Source organism: Manis pentadactyla, chromosome 10 (assembly GCF_030020395.1).
Source record: "Manis pentadactyla isolate mManPen7 chromosome 10, mManPen7.hap1, whole genome shotgun sequence".
Classification (NCBI taxonomy): Eukaryota; Metazoa; Chordata; class Mammalia; order Pholidota; family Manidae; genus Manis; species Manis pentadactyla.
Window position 1 is genome coordinate 71,583,355 of NC_080028.1, and position 19,804 is coordinate 71,603,158.

Sequence of the window (19,804 nt, forward strand, 5' to 3'; positions counted from 1 at the left end):
CCCAAGGAGGTGGACAGAAAATTTCAGTTCCTAAGATTCTAATAATATGCTTAATTTTTCAAAAATGAAACAGAGTGTATCTTATCACTAAAATCTTTATGATCAGATAGTCAATTCATAATTATCTACATTTACTTTATCGGTCAGGAGAGAAAAGACCCGATAAACATCAGATAATCAATTGTTTGTTTTATGAAAAGTCAAAGCAGGTAGCTCAGAAACACTCAATTTCTGCCAAGGTGGGCTGAGATCTTATCCTGGATAGATAAAGATGTGGGATCCAGTCAGACAGATGATGAAGCTGAAGGCATAAACCAGGGAAACAATGTGGTATCAAATTAAACAACAATGTATCAAATTAAACAACAATGTATCTTAATTTGGTGGCATAAAATATTTGTTAATTTTTTTACCACTGTGCTTCATGGATGGGAAGATATTTGTTAAATTAACAGTGGGCTAAGTTTAAATATTTTTTAAGATCCTAAAAAGCTGCCTAAAACACAGAACAGCTTTTGGTATATACTATGTGGGTTATGTGGGTATAAACACACATACACACACACGCACACACACACATTTCCTGTCCTTCACAAACTTATTCTGTAATTAAAAAAGATAATACACAACATAATATGGAAGCAGTATCACTACATGGCATCTTATCTAACAAATTTAATACTGAGCAGGAGTAATACTTAGAAGATTTATTGCCCAAAACACAACTCTTGTGAAAATGAAATGATACTATTAATGATTACTCCAGGACAATAGGCAGATACCAAGGCTGTCTTAGATATACTGGAACATACAATATTTGCATGCTTGTTTTATAAAATCGTCTAGAAAAATTAAATTTTCTAACAAGATCCAAGTTGTACTTAGATTTGGTTACTAAAATTAATTTTGATGTTTATTAGCCAGGGGATGATAAACAGAAATTTAGTGCAAAACATACTAGGCTACATTTTGTTTTTTCTGGGAATATACAGTCTATTAAAAGAATGTGAAGATGTGGGGTTTTTTTTGGTTTCACTATGCCCTAAGCTTTAAGAGTAGAGGAACAAAACACATGAAATTAGTTTTTTATATTATTATTCCACAGTAAAATAATTTTTGGAGGAATGAGAGAAATGAGGAGTTAAATTTTTCCTTTTCCAGCAACAAAGAGATCGATTCAGAGTTTAAAAGGCAGGAACTTGTTCTACCAAAATATCTAAAGTAAGTTGCCTGGAACTTTTAAAAAGTCAGCATTTTCAGGATCTATATAATTCAATCTTAGACATTTATGTGTCTGTATTAATATTAATCTATGATGAAAAAATCAGTTAGAATAAAAATTCCTTGAACTAAAGTCTTACCATTTTCTCAATTCAGAATGTAATTTTAAGACAGAGCAAGTGTCACATTCCTCAGTAATGAAAACTCATCCAAATTATTTTTACTCCAAACAAGAGATCATAAATTATGAACACACTTACGTAAAACTCTTCTATCTGTAGATACCCAAATGTTGTTTCGAGCAAAAAGGTATTTATCTTTTTCTTCATTATACTTAAAATGAGAGATAATCACTGTATAACTGCAAATTAGAGTTGTGCTGATATGCCAATCCATGTATATCACTATAAATTATTACTTTCCACTAAACCAAAGAAGCTATATTTTAAATCACATCCAATTTAATTTTAAAATAACAGCAAATTCCTATTAAGAATATGGCAGTACTAAATTAACTTGCATTCTCTACAGTTTTAACAGGATAAGCTATGCTTAAAAGGGAAAAGAAACAGAATACCTTGTCAAAGGGTTTTCCAATAGCATTTTCTAAAGATAAATCTTCAACTTCAAGTGATGGGTTATGGCACTTCAGTTCTTTCAAACATGCATTTAAGATGTCCAGTATGGCAGTCTGTATAGCAAGCATGGCTGGTGTCATAGAGACATGAATTTCTACGACTTCAGGTTTGTGCTGTTCTAAAAATGAGTTTACTGCTACATGGAACCTAAAAAGACAAACGTTTTTGGAATATTTTCTAGAGTTTCAAGAGCTGCATATTTCTGGTTTAAAACTCCAATGGTTTCTTTGTAAATGCAATTAAGAAACAAAATGGAAAGCCAAATGGCAGTGTTTTCAGGAATACTTTGAATCTCAGTGAATGGAAGTATTATTCAAATAAGGCAGGGGTCTGCAGACGATGATCTGGGTCAAACCCAGTGCCTGTTTTTATCATCTTATGAGAACACAGCTGCCCTCATTGTTTATGTATTGTCTATGGCTGCTTTCACGCTCTAACAGCAGACTTGAGTAATTGTGACAGACGGCAGAGACTGCAAAGCCCAAAATATTTACTATTTGGCTTTTTATGGGAAAAGTTCGTTGATCCCTGAAAAAAGGTATCATCAAGAAAGAAAAAAGATCACAATCACCCTTAAATAAGATACAGTGTAACCAAAACACACATTAGCATAGGCGGCAAAATGTTCAAAAGTTGAAACCTATGGCTTTTTTCCTATAAAAGTTATATAAAACTTCTTCAAGATCTTTGTTTTATTGCATTGTTTTCCAAGTGGAAGTGGAAGTCTTAGCCCATAAATCTGTAGTTCACTGGCCACTGTTTTGTATGTGTCTCTCAAGCCCTGAGGGTTCCACTAAATGTACAAGAAGGAATAAAGTGGCTGCCCTTGGAGATATTTGATGGGATACCAGAAAAAGACTATCAAATCTCTCTCTACTTTAAAAGAATCACAACTGGGGCACCCATACACTTATCTTTGGAGTGTACACCAAAGATAAGTGTGGCACCCATACACTTGTTATGAGCCTGACTACCACATGCCAAGCACAATCAGTACAATTTTACATTACGTTCACTGAAGTGCAAAACTGAATTATAGCAGATGCACTCAAAGATGTCTGCCACGTAATGCTGTTTACCTGGGCCACAGATACAACTTCCTTACGAAGAGATTTCTCATCACTCTTTCCACGTGACAAAAACCAGTGTCAAAGGCAACAGCATTGTCTGTGAAAGCTTTAATGAAGCCACGTTTGTTTTTCTGGCGGAACAGGCGCAAGATGAATGCTTCTTGACAGGACTCAATGATTCTGTGAGCTCTGTACACCAAGATGCCTGAGGGAGGAAGTTATCATTTATTTCACAGAGATGGAATTTTCCCGCTCGTGTTCATTCACTTACTCGTCCCATTTTTCTTCAGCACCTGCATAAGCTTGGGCAGGCACTGTTCTAGGCTGGGGACACAGCCATGGACAAAACAGATGCAAACCCCTGTCCTCATGGCATTTATGATAAGCAATATAAAGAAGTATATACAATATTTGGTAGTATACAAGGTGATAGGTGCTAAGCAGAAAAATTAACCAGAGGAAAAGAGGGAGTATGTGTGAGTATGATGGTGGGCTGCAACTTTAGACAGGGGGCCTCACATCTGAGTAGAGGCTTAGGTGAAGTCGAGAACGTGACCTGCGGGCCAAGAGGGCTCCAGGCTGAGGAAACAACAAAGAGCAAAGGCCCTGGGGTGGTGAGTGTCTGGCATGGTGGAGGATAGTTTCTGAAAGCAAAGTGGGTCACTGATTTTCCTTTTATATCTGAATCAGCTGTGGGCTACACAAAAGAGCTGCATTTCAGAAGTCCGGGCAACATCTGTGTTGCCTACTAGAATAATTCAGTTATCAGAAGCAGAGTATATTCGATTGAGAGATAAATTAGTCTACTGAAAATACAAACCTTTAATGATATATTATATTTAATTAATCTGGTTTTTTTTGGAGATGGTATGATAGTGACACCTTTGAATCACAAGAACAAACACCGTTATGCATGTTTCCTTAGTTATAAAATGAAAGCCCTGGACCAGATTATCGATCTACCTATCATCTATCTATAAAATGTCTACATAATGTATATGTATGTGCCATTTTGGTGCAGTGTGATTAGTGGTAAATTAGGGAGAGACATGTGATGATATACAAGTGCATAAAAATCATTTCTGGATCAGAAGTGCAATTATTTATGACGATTCTGTCTTCTGGACTTAAATCAAGCCAGTTACCTTTTACGTGTGTGTATAATGTGCTCACGTGTTTTTGTTCTAGTTCTCATCATTCCTAGGGTTTGGAAAATGACACTAATAGTAATTTATGATCCCTTCTAGTAGTTCAATAAACTCAATGCAGATTCTACATTTTGGTGTTTAAAGTTTGGATTGAGAGGATGGAGTTAACATTTATTCTATCTAAGCAAACTGGTTTCCAAATACAGTAAAAATTAAGAGTGTTACTTAGGAATTTGTAGATAAAGGATTTTGAATTACCCATGTATATAGCTAATTTACTACTCAGAAAAGATTCTCTACCCAGTAAGTGGGCTTTTCCAAGTATTGTACTGGGCCACATTTGCTGGCCTGCATTGAAATATTACATGAAGTTAAAAATAATAAAAATGGACTTTTAAAGAAAAGGAGACCCTTAATTTAAGGAAATGTGCTCTAAAAGGTTGTCATTCTTTCAGAACCCAGAAGGAGGAAGAAGAGAATATTATATCCCAGGCACTGGGTTTGAGTACTTTTACAGTTTTTTATTTTATTTAACCCTCACAATGATTCTATAGGGTAGGTATTATTATGTGACCACGGAAGGACAACTTGAGCAAACAACTTGATCAAGGTCATTCAGCAAGTAATGGGAAACCAGAGGTTCCAAATCATGTGCATCTGACAAGCCAGGACCTGCCCTTTCAAATATAAAAATGAAGACACCACAAGCAGGTTATATTTCTGGAGGCAAGTCAAGAGTCCCACAAAAGCATACTTAAATTTTTATGCACCGATCACAGCTCCTATTTCATATTGTAATTCCTTCTTTCCATCTATCTGCTCCACTAAACTGCTTGGGGACAAGAGCAATCTAACAAGCAGAAATCACACAAATGTTTGTTATGTGCCATGCATGATGCTAAGAATCTGATATGCATTATCTCATCTCACCATCACAACAACCTCAGAAGGGAGGTACTATTACTGTTGTCAATTGACAGATGAGTAAACTGAGTCACATGGAAATTAAGAAACTTGCCCAGGGTCACACATTTAGTTCGCCATGAAGGTGAGCTCAAACTCAGGGACAGCCCTAAAAGAGTTCAACCACACTGTGCAATTTATCTTTGTCTTCAGCACCTACCACATTCCTGCCAAACATGGGACACATGGTGAACTAAATGTTTGTTGAATGAATGCAAAGCTGAATTATGGCACAGTGGGCACAAATCTAACATGAGTTACTTTTTTAAAGTGTCCTGTGGAAAGTGTGTTCTGAGTTCTGTTTGGAGCTGTAAGGAGCTGTTTTAGGAGGGAAAGCATTGTCCTGTCCCCATTCTTTTCAAAGTACAATCTGGGTAAATACTTACACAGTTCTCTCACACTGTTTAGGAGATGTGGTTGACAGGTGCCCCTAGGGTGGGGTGGGGTGGTGATAAATGGGTAGTAACAGCGGCAAGTTATGGCTGGGGACATACAGCACTTCCCAAATGATGCATGCTTTAGGGACCGCTCTTTGGTCTGTAAAAGCTGAGGTGAAAGCACAAATGAGCTCCTGGGACATGATCCCAGGGGGTGGAGAATTTGAAGGAATTCGTTTTTGGCATTCATTTGCATTCTACTCATCTGAGCAGCAGTGGCAGCTCCAGCTTCATTACTGGTTGGAACTAATCAGAAATGGGCATGGAATTTGGCATTTTTAATCAGGAACTACCCATAAGCTATGGACATTGCTTTGATTCAAACTGCTCTCTGCCTCATTAGGTTGAACTGTTCCTGTAAATCTGAGTAATACTGACATCTAGTGGTAGTTTCAACACTTTTTTTTCATTATACCAATTTAAAAACAGCTTATAAGAAAGCAGCAAACAGCAAAAGAATTTACGACATATTAAGATTTCTAGTTACAAAAAGACAATACATTTTTTGCTATTATTTATGAATTGTATATTATGTATCAGGCACCATTCTAAGCAATTGACTTATTTTATCTCTCTTAGTCCTCATGATAACTCTAAGGAGCAACTCAATCTCTCAATTTAAGAAATGAGAAAAACGGAAGCGGGGGCGGAAGATGGCAGCGTGAGTAGAGCAGCGGAAATCTCCTCCCAAAACCACATATATCTATGAAAATATAACAAAGACAACCCTTCCTAGAATAAAGACCAGAGGACACAGGACAATATCCAGACCACATCCGCACCCGAGAGAACCCAGCGCCTCGCGAAGGGGGTAAGATACAAGCCCCGGCAGCGGGAGCCGAGCGCCCCTCCCCCCAGCTCCCGGCGGGAGAAGAGCAGGCAGAGAGGGAGGGAGACGGAGCCCAGGACTGCCGAACACCCAGCCCCAGCCATCCGGGCCAGAGTGCAGGGCGCTCGATACTAGGAAAACAGGGCAGCAAGAACAGTGAGCGGGCACTGGAGGCTGGGCGCCAGAGGACATAAGAAAAGCGCGTGACCATTTTTTTTTTGCTTTTTTGCTGTTTTGTTTTGGCGAGCGCTTTTTGGAAGTCTTAAAGGGATAGGGACCCCAATACTAGGGAAACAGGGCAGAAAGACCGGTGAGCAGAGGCCTGAGGCTGGCACCGGAGAATAAAGAAAAACGAACAACCACCTTTTTTTTTTTTTAATTAAAAACTTTTTTTTTTTTTTTTAATTAAAAAAATTTTTTTTTTCTTTTTTTTTTTTGGTGGTCATTGTTTTGTTTTGGCGGGTGCTTTTTGGAAGTCTTAAAGGGGCAGGGCGGGTCACTTAATCCAGAGGTAGGGAATCCGGGATCTCTGGGCACCCTAACCCCTGGGCTGCAGGGAGCAGGGAGGCCCCTTAGAGAGATAAATAGCCTCCCAGCAGCTCCTGCTCCAACGCGACTCCACCATTTTGGAGTAGCTGCCTGAGCCAGGCCACGCCCACAGCAACAGCGGAGATTAACTCCATAGCAGCCGGGCAGGAAGCAGAAACCCTGTCTGCGCGCAGCTGCCCAGCACAAGCCACTAGAGGTCGCTGTTCTCCCAGGAGAGGAGTGCCACAAACCAACAAGAAAGGAAGTCCTTCCAGCCATCACTCGTCCCAGTTCTGCAGACTATTCCTATCACCATGAAAAGGCAAAGCTACAGGCAAAGATCACAGAGACAACACCAGAGAAGGAGACAGACCTAACCAGTCTTCCTGAAAAAGAATTCAAAATAAGAATCATAAACATGCTGACAGAGATGCAGAGAAATACACAAGAGAAATGGGATGAAGTCCGGAAGGAGATCACAGATGCCAGAAAGGAGATCGCAGAAATGAAACAAACTCTGGAAGGGTTTATAAGCAGAATGGATAGAATGCAAGAGGCCATTGAAGGAATTGAAATCAGAGAACAGGAACGCATAGAAGCTGACATAGAGAGAGACAAAAGGATCCCCAGGAATGAAACAATATTAAGAGAACTGTGTGACCAATCCAAAAGGAACAATATCCGTATTATAGGGGTCCCAGAAGAAGAAGAGAGAGGAAAAGAGATGGAAAGTATCTTAGAAGAAATAATTGCTGAAAACTTCCCCACACTGGGGGAGGAAGTAATCGAACAGACCACGGAAATACACAGAACCCCCAACAGAAAGGATCCAAGAAGGGCAACACCAAGACACATAATAATTAAAATGGAAAAGATCAAGGACAAGGAAAGAGTGTTAAAGGCAGCTAGAGAGAAAAAGGTCACCTATAAAGGGAAACCCATCAGGCTAACGTCAGATTTCTCAACAGAAACCCTACAGGCCAGAAGAGAATGGCATGATATATTTAATACAATGAAACAGAAGGGCCTTGAACCAAGGATACTGTATCCAGCACGACTATCATTCAAATATGACGGTGGGATTAAACAATTCCCAGACAAACAAAAGCTGAGGGAATTTGCTTTCCACAAACCACCTCTACAGAACATCTTACAGGGACTGCTCTAGATGGGAGCACTCCTAGAAAGAGCACAGCACAAAACACCCAACATATGAAGAATCGAGGAGGAGGAACAAGAAGGGAGAGAAGAAAAGAATCTCCAGACAGTGTATATAACAGCTCAATAAGCGAGCTAAGTTAGGCAGTAAGATACTAAAGAGGCTAACCTTGAACCTTTGGTAACCACGAATTTAAAGCCTGCAATGGCAATAAGTACATATCTTTCAATAGTCACCCTAAATGTTAATGGGTTGAATGCACCAATCAAAAGACACAGAGTAACAGAATGGATAAAAAAGCAAGACCCATCTATATGCTGCTTACAAGAAACTCACCTCAAACCCAAAGACATGTACAGACTAAAAGTCAAGGGATGGAAAAACATATTTCAGGCAAACAACAGTGAGAAGAAAGCAGGGGTTGCAGTACTAATATTAGACAAAATAGACTTCAAAACAAAGAAAGTAACAAGAGATAAAGAAGGACACTACATAATGATAAAGGGCTCAGTCAAACAAGAGGATATAACCATTCTAAATATATATGCACCCAACACAGGAGCACCAGCATATGTGAAACAAATACTAACAGAACTACAGGGGGATATAGACTGCAATGCATTCATTCTAGGAGACTTCAACACACCACTCACCCCAAAGGATAGATCCACTGGGCAGAAAATAAGTAAGGACACGGAAGCACTGAACAACACAGTAGAGCAGATGGACCTAATAGACATCTATAGAACTCTACATCCAAAAGCAGCGGGATATACATTCTTCTCAAGTGCACATGGAACATTCTCCAGAATAGACCACATACTAGGCCACAAAAAGAGCCTCAGAAAATTCCAAAAGATTGAAATCCTAGCAACCAACTTTTCAGACCACAAAGGCATAAAACTAGAAATAAACTGTACAAAGAAAGCAAAGAGGCTCACAAACACATGGAGGCTTAACAACACGCTCCTAAATAATCAATGGATCAATGACCAAATCAAAATGGAGATCCAGCAATATATGGAAACAAATGACAACAACAACACTAAGCCCCAACTTCTGTGGGACACAGCAAAAGCAGTCTTAAGAGGAAAGTATATAGCAATCCAAGCATATTTAAAAAAGGAAGAGCAATCCCAAATGAATGGTCTAATGTCACAATTATCGAAATTGGAAAAAGAAGAACAAATGAGGCCTAAGGTCAGCAGAAGGAGGGACATAATAAAGATCAGAGAAGAAATAAATAAAATTGAGAAGAATAAAACAATAGAAAAATCAATGAAACCAAGAGCTGGTTCTTCGAGAAAATAAACAAAATAGATAAGCCTCTAGCCAGACTTATTAAGAAGAAAAGAGAGTCAACACAAATCAACAGTATCAGAAATGAGAAAGGAAAAATCACGACGGACCCCACGGAAATGCAAAGAATTATTGGAGAATACTATGAAAACCTATATGCTAACAAGCTGGGAAACCTAGGAGAAATGGACAACTTCCTAGAAAAATATAACCTTCCAAGATTGACCCAGGAAGAAACAGAAAATCTAAACAGACCAATTACCAGCAACGAAATTGAAGCGGTAATCAAAAAACTACCTAAGAACAAAACCCCCGGGCCAGATGGATTTACCTCGGAATTTTATCAGACATACAGGGAAGACATAATACCCATTCTCCTTAAAGTTTTCCAAAAAATAGAGGAGGGGATACTCCCAAACTCATTCTATGAAGCTAACATCACCCTAATACCAAAACCAGGCAAAGACCCCACCAAAAAAGAAAACTACAGACCAATATCCCTGATGAACGTAGATGCAAAAATACTCAACAAAATATTAGCAAACCGAATTCAAAAATACATCAAAAGGATCATACACCATGACCAAGTGGGATTCATCCCAGGGATGCAAGGATGGTACAACATTCGAAAGTCCATCAACATCATCCACCACATCAACAAAAAGAAAGACAAAAACCACATGGTCATCTCCATAGATGCTGAAAAAGCATTTGACAAAGTTCAACATCCATTCATGTTAAAAACTCTCAGCAAAATGGGAATAGAGGGCAAGTACCTCAACATAATAAAGGCCATCTATGATAAACCCACAGCCAACATTATATTGAACAGCGAGAAGCTGAAAGCATTTCCTCTGAGATCGGGAACTAGACAGGGATGCCCACTCTCTCCACTGTTATTTAACATAGTACTGGAGGTCCTAGCCACGGCAATCAGACAAAATAAAGAAATACAAGGAATCCAGATTGGTAAAGAAGAAGTTAAACTGTCACTATTTGCAGATGACATGATACTGTACATAAAAAACCCTAAAGACTCCACCCCAAAACTACTAGAACTGATATCGGAATACAGCAAAGTTGCAGGATACAAAATCAACACACAGCAATCTGTGGCTTTCCTGTATACTAACAAAGAACCAACAGAAAGAGAAATCAGGAAAACAACTCCATTCACAAATGCATCAAAAAAAATAAAATACCTAGGAATAAACCTAACCAAAGAAGTGAAAGACTTATACTCTGAAAACTACAAGTCACTCTTAAGAGAAATTAAAGGGGACACTAACAGATGGAAACTCATCCCATGCTCGTGGCTAGGAAGAATTAATATCATCAAAATGGCCATCCTGCCCAAAGCAATATACAGATTTGATGCAATCTCTATGAAACTACCAGCAACATTCTTCAATGAACTGGAACAAATAATTCAAAAATTCATACGGAAACACCAAAGACCCCGAATAGCCAAAGCAATCCTGAGAAAGAAAAATAAAGTAGGGGGGATCTCACTCCCCAACTTCAAGCTCTACTATAAAGCCATAGTAATCAAGACAATTTGGTACTGGCACAAGAGCAGAGCCACAGACCAATGGAACAGACTAGAGAATCCAGACATTAACCGAGACATATATGGCCAATTAATATTTGATAAAGGAGCCATGGACATACAATGGCGAAATGACAGTCTCTTCAACAGGTGGTGCTGGCAAAACTGGACAGCTACATGTAGGAGAATGAAACTGGATCACTGTCTAACCCCATACACAAAAGTAAATTCAAAATGGATCAAAGGCCTGAATGTAAGCCATGAAATGATTAAACTCTTGGAAGAAAACATAGGCAAAAACCTCTTAGACATAAACATGAGTGACCTCTTCTTGAACATATCTCCCCGGGCAAGGAAAACAACAGCAAAAATGAGTAATTGGGACTATATTAAGCTGAAAAGCTTCTGTACAGCAAAAGACACCATCAATAGAACAAGAAGGATCCCTACAGCATGGGAGAATATATTTGAAAATGACACATCCGATAAAGGCTTGACGTCCAGAATATATAAAGAGCTCACACACCTCAACAAACAAAAAACAAATAACCCAATTAAAAAATGGGCAGAGGAACTGAACAGACAGTTCTCCAAAAAAGAAATACAGATGGCCAACAGAAACATGAAAAGATGCTCCACATCGCTAATTATCAGAGAAATGCAAATTAAAACTACAATGAGGTATCACCTCACACCAGTAAGGATGGCTGCCATCCAAAAGACAAACAACAACAAATGTTGGCGAGGCTGTGGAGAAAGGGGTACCCTCCTACACTGCTGGTGGGAATGTAAGTTAGTCCAACCATTGTGGAAAGCAGTATGGAGGTACATCAAAATGCTCAAAACAGACTTACCATTTGAACCAGGAATTCCACTCCTAGGAATTTACCCTAAGAACGCAGCAATCAAGTTTGAGAAAGACAGATGCACCCCTATGTTTATTGCAGCACTATTTACAATAGCCAAGAATTGGAAGCAACCTAAATGTCCATCAATAGATGAATGGATAAAGAAGATGTGGTACATATACACAATGGAATACTACTCAGCCATAAGAAAAGGGCAAATCCAATCATTTGCAGCAACATGGATGGAGCTGGAGGGTATTATGCTCAGTGAAACAAGCCAAGCGGAGAAAGAGAAATACCAAATGATTTCACTTATCTGTGGAATATAAGAACAAAGGAAAAACTGAAGGAACAAAACAGGAGCAGAATCACAGAACTCAAGAATGGACTAACAGGTACCAAAGGGAAAGGGACTGGGGAGGATGGGTGGGTAGGGAGGGATAAGGGGGGGAGAAGTAGGGGGGTATTAAGATTAACATGCATGGGGGGGTAGGAGAAAAGGGAGGGCTGTACAACACAGAGAAGGCAAGTAGTGATTCTACAACATTTTGCTATGCTGATGGACAGTGACTGTAAAGGGGTTTATAGGGGAGACATGGTATAGGGAAGAGCCTAGTAAACATAACATTCGTCATGTAAGTGTAGATTAGTGATACCGAAAACAAAGCAAAAAAAAAAAGGGCAGTTCCTGTGTGATAACCTCCAACAAGTTCTACACAAGGGTATAAAGGGCATATAAAAGTGTAGGCAAAGGGTCTGTTTGTGTTTATACAGAGGATCAAAGCCTAATTGGGCTACCCCGAAAATGAACTAAGATACGATATGAAAAAGAACTTCCAACATCTGCACTCTCTGGAAGACTCATGCCAGAAGATGATCATCAAAAAACCCCAACAAAGATCCACGCACTGCTACAGCTGTAGATGCACTCATCCCACCAGTTCCTGGACTTGCCATGGGAATGAGGAAGGAGATATCTAAGCTGGCCTGTGCATACAGTAAAACAACAAATTGGACTGGATCTATACTGTTGGAACTCAACCAAGAATTAGGAGAAGTGCAAATTGTAGTGCTCCAAAATCTTACAACTACAGACTATTTACTGTTAAAAGAACATAAGGGAGGTGAACATTCCCCAGGAATGGGTTGTTTTAATTTGTCTGATTTCTCTCAGACGGTTCAAGTTCAGTTGGACAATATCCACCATATCATAGATAAGTTTTCACAAATGCCTAAGGTGCCTAACTGGTTTTCTTGGTTTCACTGGAGATGGCTGGTAATTACAGATATGCTTTGGTTATGTAACTATACTCCTATTATGTTAATGTGTGTTTTTTTAAGTAGTAGCTTAAAACCTATACATGCTGAAGTACTCTACAAGAAGATATGTCAAAGAAATAATCAATCTTCCCATGTTTTCTTTCGCCTGCTACTTCTATAGCTTTTCTTCTTCCTTCCTAATTACAACCCTTAAATAGAATTCGTGCCTCATATCAAATTTACCGAGTATCATAATTCTTCCAAGTGGTAAAGATACCTCAAGACAAATGCTGGGCATAGAAGCCACAGGGCATAAATATGCAAAGAAGTAAAAAGCTAACCTTTTCAAACAATAAGGCTTCCCTCTCACTTACCAACTTCACATTTCCCTGTATGGCCCCGGAAGATGACTGGTTAGCCAGAGACGGGTAAGATTCCTCAAGGGAGGAACAACCTAAGACAGGCACAGTCACAGGGGGGCCATCAGGTGAGAAATTGGGGATCAACAGAGGTGAGGCTTAGAACCTCATCCCCCCTGTTCTGAGAGAAATCTTCTGCATACGTGGATGTTTTATTGCCCTGGTCTAGCTTGGATTAACACATAGTCTACAGGCACACACCTGATCATCTACATTTGCTCTCTTACAACACTAAACTATGTTTTCTACCTTTATCTTGTATTTACCTACCACTTCAGCATTTTATTAAAAATAATAATAATAAAGAGAGAAATGTGGTATCCACATATAAATCAAGTATAAAAACCAAATGAGTATTCATATTTGATCTGACTGTTTAGAGTTCATAATGCATGAGCAAAACTGAAAGTTTCTGTGATGACTGCCCTTGTACTGTTCACTATGTAACTTACTCATTATGTAAGAATTTGTTCTACATGTAAGAACTTGTTTGTTATGCCTCAGAAGATTGGAGACTGATGAAAATTAGGCTTGGGGTGGATTAATGATTGTGCATTGAGCATTGACTCCCCTATACAGAATTTTATTGTCGTTAACAACCATTTGATCAATAAATATGAGAGATGCCCTCACAAAAAAAAAAAAAAAAAAAAAAAAATAGGACAGACTTCCAATGGTAAAATAAATAAGTAACTGGGATGTAATGTATAGCATAAGGAATATAGTCAAGATATTGTAACAGCTTGGTAGGGTGATAGCTGGAACCCAGAATTATGTATATAAATGTTCTACCACTGTGTTGTACACTTGAAACTAATGTAATGTAATACTGTGCGTCAACTACCCTTCAATAAAAAATAATTATTTAAAAAAAAAAAAAAAAAAAAAAAAGAAATGTGATATCCACATATAAATCAAGTATAAAAACCAAATGAGTATTCATATTTGAACTGACTGTTTATAGTTCATAATGCATGAGCAAAACAGAAAGTTTCTGTGATGACTGCCCTCGTACTGTTCACTATGTAACTTATTCATTATGTAAGAATTTGTTCTACATGTAAGAACTTGTTTGTTATGCCTCAGAAGATTGGAGACTGATGAAAATTAGGCTTGGGGTGGATTAATGATTGTGCATTGAGCATTGACTCCCCTATACAGAATTTTATTGTCGTTAACAACCATTTGATCAATAAATATGAGAGATGCCCTCACAAAAAAAAAAAAAAAAAAAAAAAAAAGGACAGACTTCCAATGGTAAAATAAATAAGTAACCGGGATGTAATGTATAGCATAAGGAATATAGTCAAGATATTGTAACAGCTTGGTAGGGTGATAGCTGGAACCTAGAGTTATGTATATAAATGTTTTACCACTGTGTTGTACACTTGAAACTAATGTAATGTAATACTGTGCGTCAACTACCCTTCAATAAAAAATAATTATTTAAAAAATAAAATAAAATAAAAAAATAAAAAATAAAAAAAAATAAAAAAATAAATGAGAAAAACGGAGGCTCACACAAGTAGGTAACTTGCCTGTCAGCAGTAGCATTACCAGTCAGAGCCAGGTAAGTCTGACCACATGCTTGCGCCATAGCTTGTAACAATTATTGATGTTATGAAAGTATAATGAAACTTTTCCTTCATCAGTTTACTATGAACCGTATAAAGCATTCATTCATACATTTGCTTATTAACTATTTCTTCAGGGTCATCTAAGTCTCGGGCAAGAAGATAGATACTGTGGAAAGTATGATTAAGAATTTCATTTTCTCTCTGCCCTCCAGAGGTTCACCAAAGATCCCAGGATAGCCATGAATCATTCATCCAACAGATATGTGTGTAGTACCTGCTATGGACCAGCTACTTCGTCCGGGATGAGTAAATTGTTCCTTGTACTTACGAAGCTTATTATCTCATAAGTGAGATGAACAAATAAACAGCAAATACACTGTAGTGTTTTGAAGCGCTATCACTAGGGAGAAGCACAAGGTAACTTGAGGTCACAGAAGCAAGGCCCCTACATTAATTTTAGTTAAATCATTAAAGGTTTCTGAAAGGACAAATAATAATGAAAAATAATTCACGTTCTATCTGAATTCTAGCTAAGATTAAACCATTCTTCTCAAAATAACTAAGCAGCTATGTGGTTTAATTTCAAATGAAGGGAAAAAACAGTCTTTAAAGCGGAAAACCAAATATTTTAGGAAATATACAAAGAATATTTAATAAACGCTTCAAGTCTGATCAGGTTCGAAAAGCAAAGGCCAGCCAACTACTAAGTGTTTACTGGATATGAGCTGAGAAAACAAATAAAAGTCAATCTCACATTTAGTTACTTATTCAGGCCACAAATATTTATTGAGCATCTAAAATGTGTCTGATATTGTATTAATGCCTTGGACACACACGGTTGAGCAAAAACGTCTAGTGCTACCCACAAGAAGATTCTAGTTTACAGTAGCAGAGGGGACAGACACCCCAAAAGTGCAGATTTATATACAAATAATAAGGTTTCTTACCAGTAATTAAATCTGAAGGAATTCTATCAGTCAAGAAATCAACCACAAGTATCCGACTGGTTGCAAATATCACACCGCCTTGTGTGTAAACCTCATAGCGACTGTTACTTGGGATTTCATTTGTTACACGGCGCGGAAGGTGTTCAACTCCTTCTATCTTCAGCTGATTGATAAAATATTCCTAAATCAAATCAAACTTGATTAGTCAGCTGTTTAAAACAGGGCAGCTTTTATTAGGGGGCATTATTTGCATTTAAAATGATAGGCTGCCCTTTCTCAGAGATAACAAACTTAATAATAAATTCACAAGTTAAGTTCCTCTTTCATGGTGATCAACCAATCACTCTACATTTGACTAGTGTTTTGTTTTTGGGTTTGCACTAAGGACATCATTGCCCTTGAGATTTTACTAGCATTTTAACAACAAAAAATACTTTTTTTAAACCCTGGACTTCTGCTACCTAGAAAACACTTCCCACCCAAGCCAGGTTTTGCAGGCAAGATAGTACTGTGAGAGAAGTTAATAAGGAATCCTTTTCCCAGGCAGGGTTTAGTCTATTAGTTCTCTGTCTCCACCCAACCTAGAGGGGATTTCATAATGCCAGTGTATCCCCTTTCCGTCCTCAGCGGCTCCATCCTCCTTACCCCCAGGTATCCCACCCCAATATCCTCAGCTTCCAGCTCCCTTCAATTCTGACCCCGTGCCCCTCTTCCCACAGCCCGGGTGACCCCCTCAGTCCCTCCTCTTACCTGGAGGGCTCGCCCCAGCCTCTGCGGCTCCTTTCACACGTCCCCATTACCCCCCACAGGTTCCTCCATCCCCATCACCGTTCCGTTTCACAGACCCTATCCCTCTGACCCCAGTAAGCCCTGAATATCCGGCTCTGGGATTCCCTCGTTATTCCTACCCACACCCACCTCCAGACACCCCCATCCCTTTCTGGGACCTCCCAGTCTCTCGGTTCCCCTCCTCAAATGACTCCCCTGACCCTCCCAGGCCTCCTCCGCCCCTCTCAGCGTCAGGGACCTGCATCCTCTTCGGGACCCTCCTACCCCATCTGTGTCCTCGCGCCCTGTCAGGGACCCGCATCTGCCTCAGGGACCCCCATTCAACGCCCTCCTGCCCGCGTCAGGCCCGGCCTCGCCCTCAGAGGCCTCGCGTACGCTCAGGAGGCCCCGACGCAGCCGGGGTCCCCTCACCGCCGCGTCGGCCGCCGCACCTCCTCGGCCGGCTGCGTGTTGAGCACCAGCACCAGGCATGCCGGGTGGCAGTGCAGCCGGAGGAAGTGGTAGAGGAGTCGGTCCGCGCCGAGCCCGCGGGCGCACACGACCAGGCCGTCCGTGTCGAGCAGCTCCAGCACTAGCTGCCGCTCATACTCCAGCAGTGGTGCCATGGCCGTCGGGCGAGCCGGTAGGCCCGGCTCCATTGGCGCCCTTCCGGTGCCGCGGCCGAGTTTAGCCGAAGAGAGCCGAGCCCGAGGAAGAGAGCCGGCAGGAGGAAGCCGAGACGAGAGTCGGTCGAAGGAAGCCGAAGAGAGCCGAGAAGTGGCCGAGCTCAGCCGAAGAGAGCCGAGCCTGAGACAAGCGTCAGCCGAGCCCGAGAGGACTGGGGCTAGCCGGGCACAGCGGAAGAGCAGAGGCCGAGACGAACCAATGCTTCGAGTCCCTGGGAGGTGCTGGCGCCTCAGACAGGTGTCCCCTCCCGGCCTCAGGCTGCCCCCTCGAGCCTTTAGAGATCCCACCTTACCTGGTGGCTTGGGGCTGAGATTCGGGCCGCCTAGTCCTAGACCTAAAACGAAAGCTGCCAAAATGCAAGGAGAGGAGAATTAAATCCAAGGAGCTTAATCCTACGAACTTGACAACGGAAAAGCTAGTTGTCAATCTTCCAGGTGAGCCTAGAATTAGTAGTACCTGTAGTCTAGGGTGATATTTGATTCTTACCTTTAAATTTTTTTTAATAAGCAAAGTAGTTTAGTACTTTCAGTCTCTTGTTTCTCTCAAGGTCTGGAATACAGTACACTATTCTAAAAAGTCGCCACCAGGTGTCGCCGCAGCAGCCGCATTCCCTTTTCCCTTGAAGAGCCATTTCCCAGTACCTGGTCCGCACCACTTAGAAACGCTTGTCAATCTAACACCCAATCTTCATTGTTAGAACGTAGGAAATAAAAATAAGTTAAAATAAAAATCTCTTGTTATTCCATTACACAGAAATAACCACTGTAACATCATGAAATCTGTACTTTTAGTCTTTTTTCCCCATATACACACACTCTCACGGCACAGAGCCTTTATGTTAGGAGATAATAAATAACCTTGACTTAAGTCCTGAGTTTGTCACTAACATTTGACAAAACTCTAGACAGGGTATATAATATTATTATACAAAATCCTTTTCTATGGCTGATGACATTTCTGTACTGAGTTTGTACCGTACTTGTTTACCTAACCCTTTACTAAGACATCTATTTTGTTTCCATCCCCCACTCCAAGTATTATAAATGATACTTCACTGAATATCTTTGTACATAGATTCAACCATGTCCCTAAGACACACTTTAGAAGTGCATAATTACTGGGATAAAGAGATCAAACATTTATAAGGCTGTTCATTATATTCACAGTGCCACATGGTTGGGAAGGGAGGGATAAGGGGGAAAAAGAGGCAGTACAATTAGTACACATAATGTAGTGGGGTGGGAGGATACGGGGAAGGCAGTATAACACAGAGAAGACAAGTAGTGATTCTATAGCATCTTACTACACTGATGGACAGTGACTGTAATAGGGTATGTGGTGGGGACTTGATAATAGGGAGAGTCTAGTAACCATAATATTGCTCATGTAATTGTACATTAATAGCAAAATAAAAATAAAAAAATAATAAAAATAAATGAAAGGCCTTATCCTACAGTAGGGGAGAATATATTTGTAAATGACTCATCTGATAAATGGTTAACATCCAAAATATATGAAGAATTCATATGCCTCAACACCCAAAAAACAAATGACCCAATAAAAAAAATGGGTGAAGGAAATCAGGAAAACAATTCCATTCACAATTGCATCAAAAAGAATAAAATACCTAGGAATAAACTTAACCAAGGAAGTGAAAAACCTATGCCCTGAAAACTACAAGACACTCTTAAGAAAAATTAAAGAGGACACTAACAAATGGAAACTCATCCCATGCTCATGGCTAGGAAGAATTAATATTGTCAAAATGACCATCCTTCCCAAAGCAATCTACAGATTCAACGCAATCCCTATCAAATTACCAATAGCATTCTTCAACAAACTGGAACAAAGACCCCGAATAGCCAAAGCAATCCTGAGAAGGAAGAATAAAGTGGGGGGGGGATCTCCCTCCCCAACTTCAAGCTCTACTACAAAGCCACAGTAATCAAGACAATTTGGTACTGGCACAAGAACAGAGCCACAGACCAGTGAAACAGAATAGAGTCTCCAGACATTGACCCAAACATATATGGTCAATTAATATATGATAAAGGAGCCATGGACATACAATGGGGAAATGACAGCCTCTTCAACAGGTGGTGTTGGCAAAACTGAACGGCTACATGTAAGAGAAGGAAACTGGATCACTGTCTAACCCCACACACAAAAGTAAACTCGAAATGGATCAAAGACCTGAATGTAAGTGATGAAACCATAAAATTCTTAGAAAAAAACACAGGCAAAAACCTCTTGGACATAAACATGAGCAACTTCTTCATGAACGTATCTCTCCAGGCAAGGGAAAGAAAAGCAAAAATGAACAAATGGAACTATATCAAGCTGAAAATCTTCTGTACAGCAAAGGACACCATCAATAGAACAAAAAGGCATCCTAAAATATGGGAGGATATATTCATAAATGACATATCCAACAAGGGGTTGACATCCAAAATACAT

At 39.8% G+C, this 19,804-nt stretch overlaps 1 protein-coding gene across 3 annotated transcripts in view; it reads right to left on the reverse strand.

Moving 5' to 3' along the window:
• ERCC4 (ERCC excision repair 4, endonuclease catalytic subunit) overlaps window positions 1–17,468 on the reverse strand; it is a 34,956-nt gene extending 17,488 nt beyond the window's left edge. For 2 of the 3 annotated variants that reach the window (XM_036917857.2, XM_036917856.2), the window contains exons 1-4: window positions 17,113–17,468; window positions 15,893–16,073; window positions 2,939–3,134; window positions 1,799–2,006 (exon numbers count right to left, since the gene is read on the reverse strand). In XM_036917857.2, coding sequence (XP_036773752.2) covers window positions 1,799–2,006; window positions 2,939–3,134; window positions 15,893–16,073; window positions 17,113–17,319 — 792 coding nt within the window. In that variant the 5' untranslated portion in view covers window positions 17,320–17,468. Of the gene's footprint in view, window positions 1–1,798; window positions 2,007–2,938; window positions 3,135–15,219; window positions 15,453–15,892; window positions 16,074–17,112 lie in introns of those variants that run through there. The other variant, XM_036917858.2, reaches the window with a different exon arrangement.
• Between the last annotated feature and the right edge of the window lie 2,336 nt (window positions 17,469–19,804).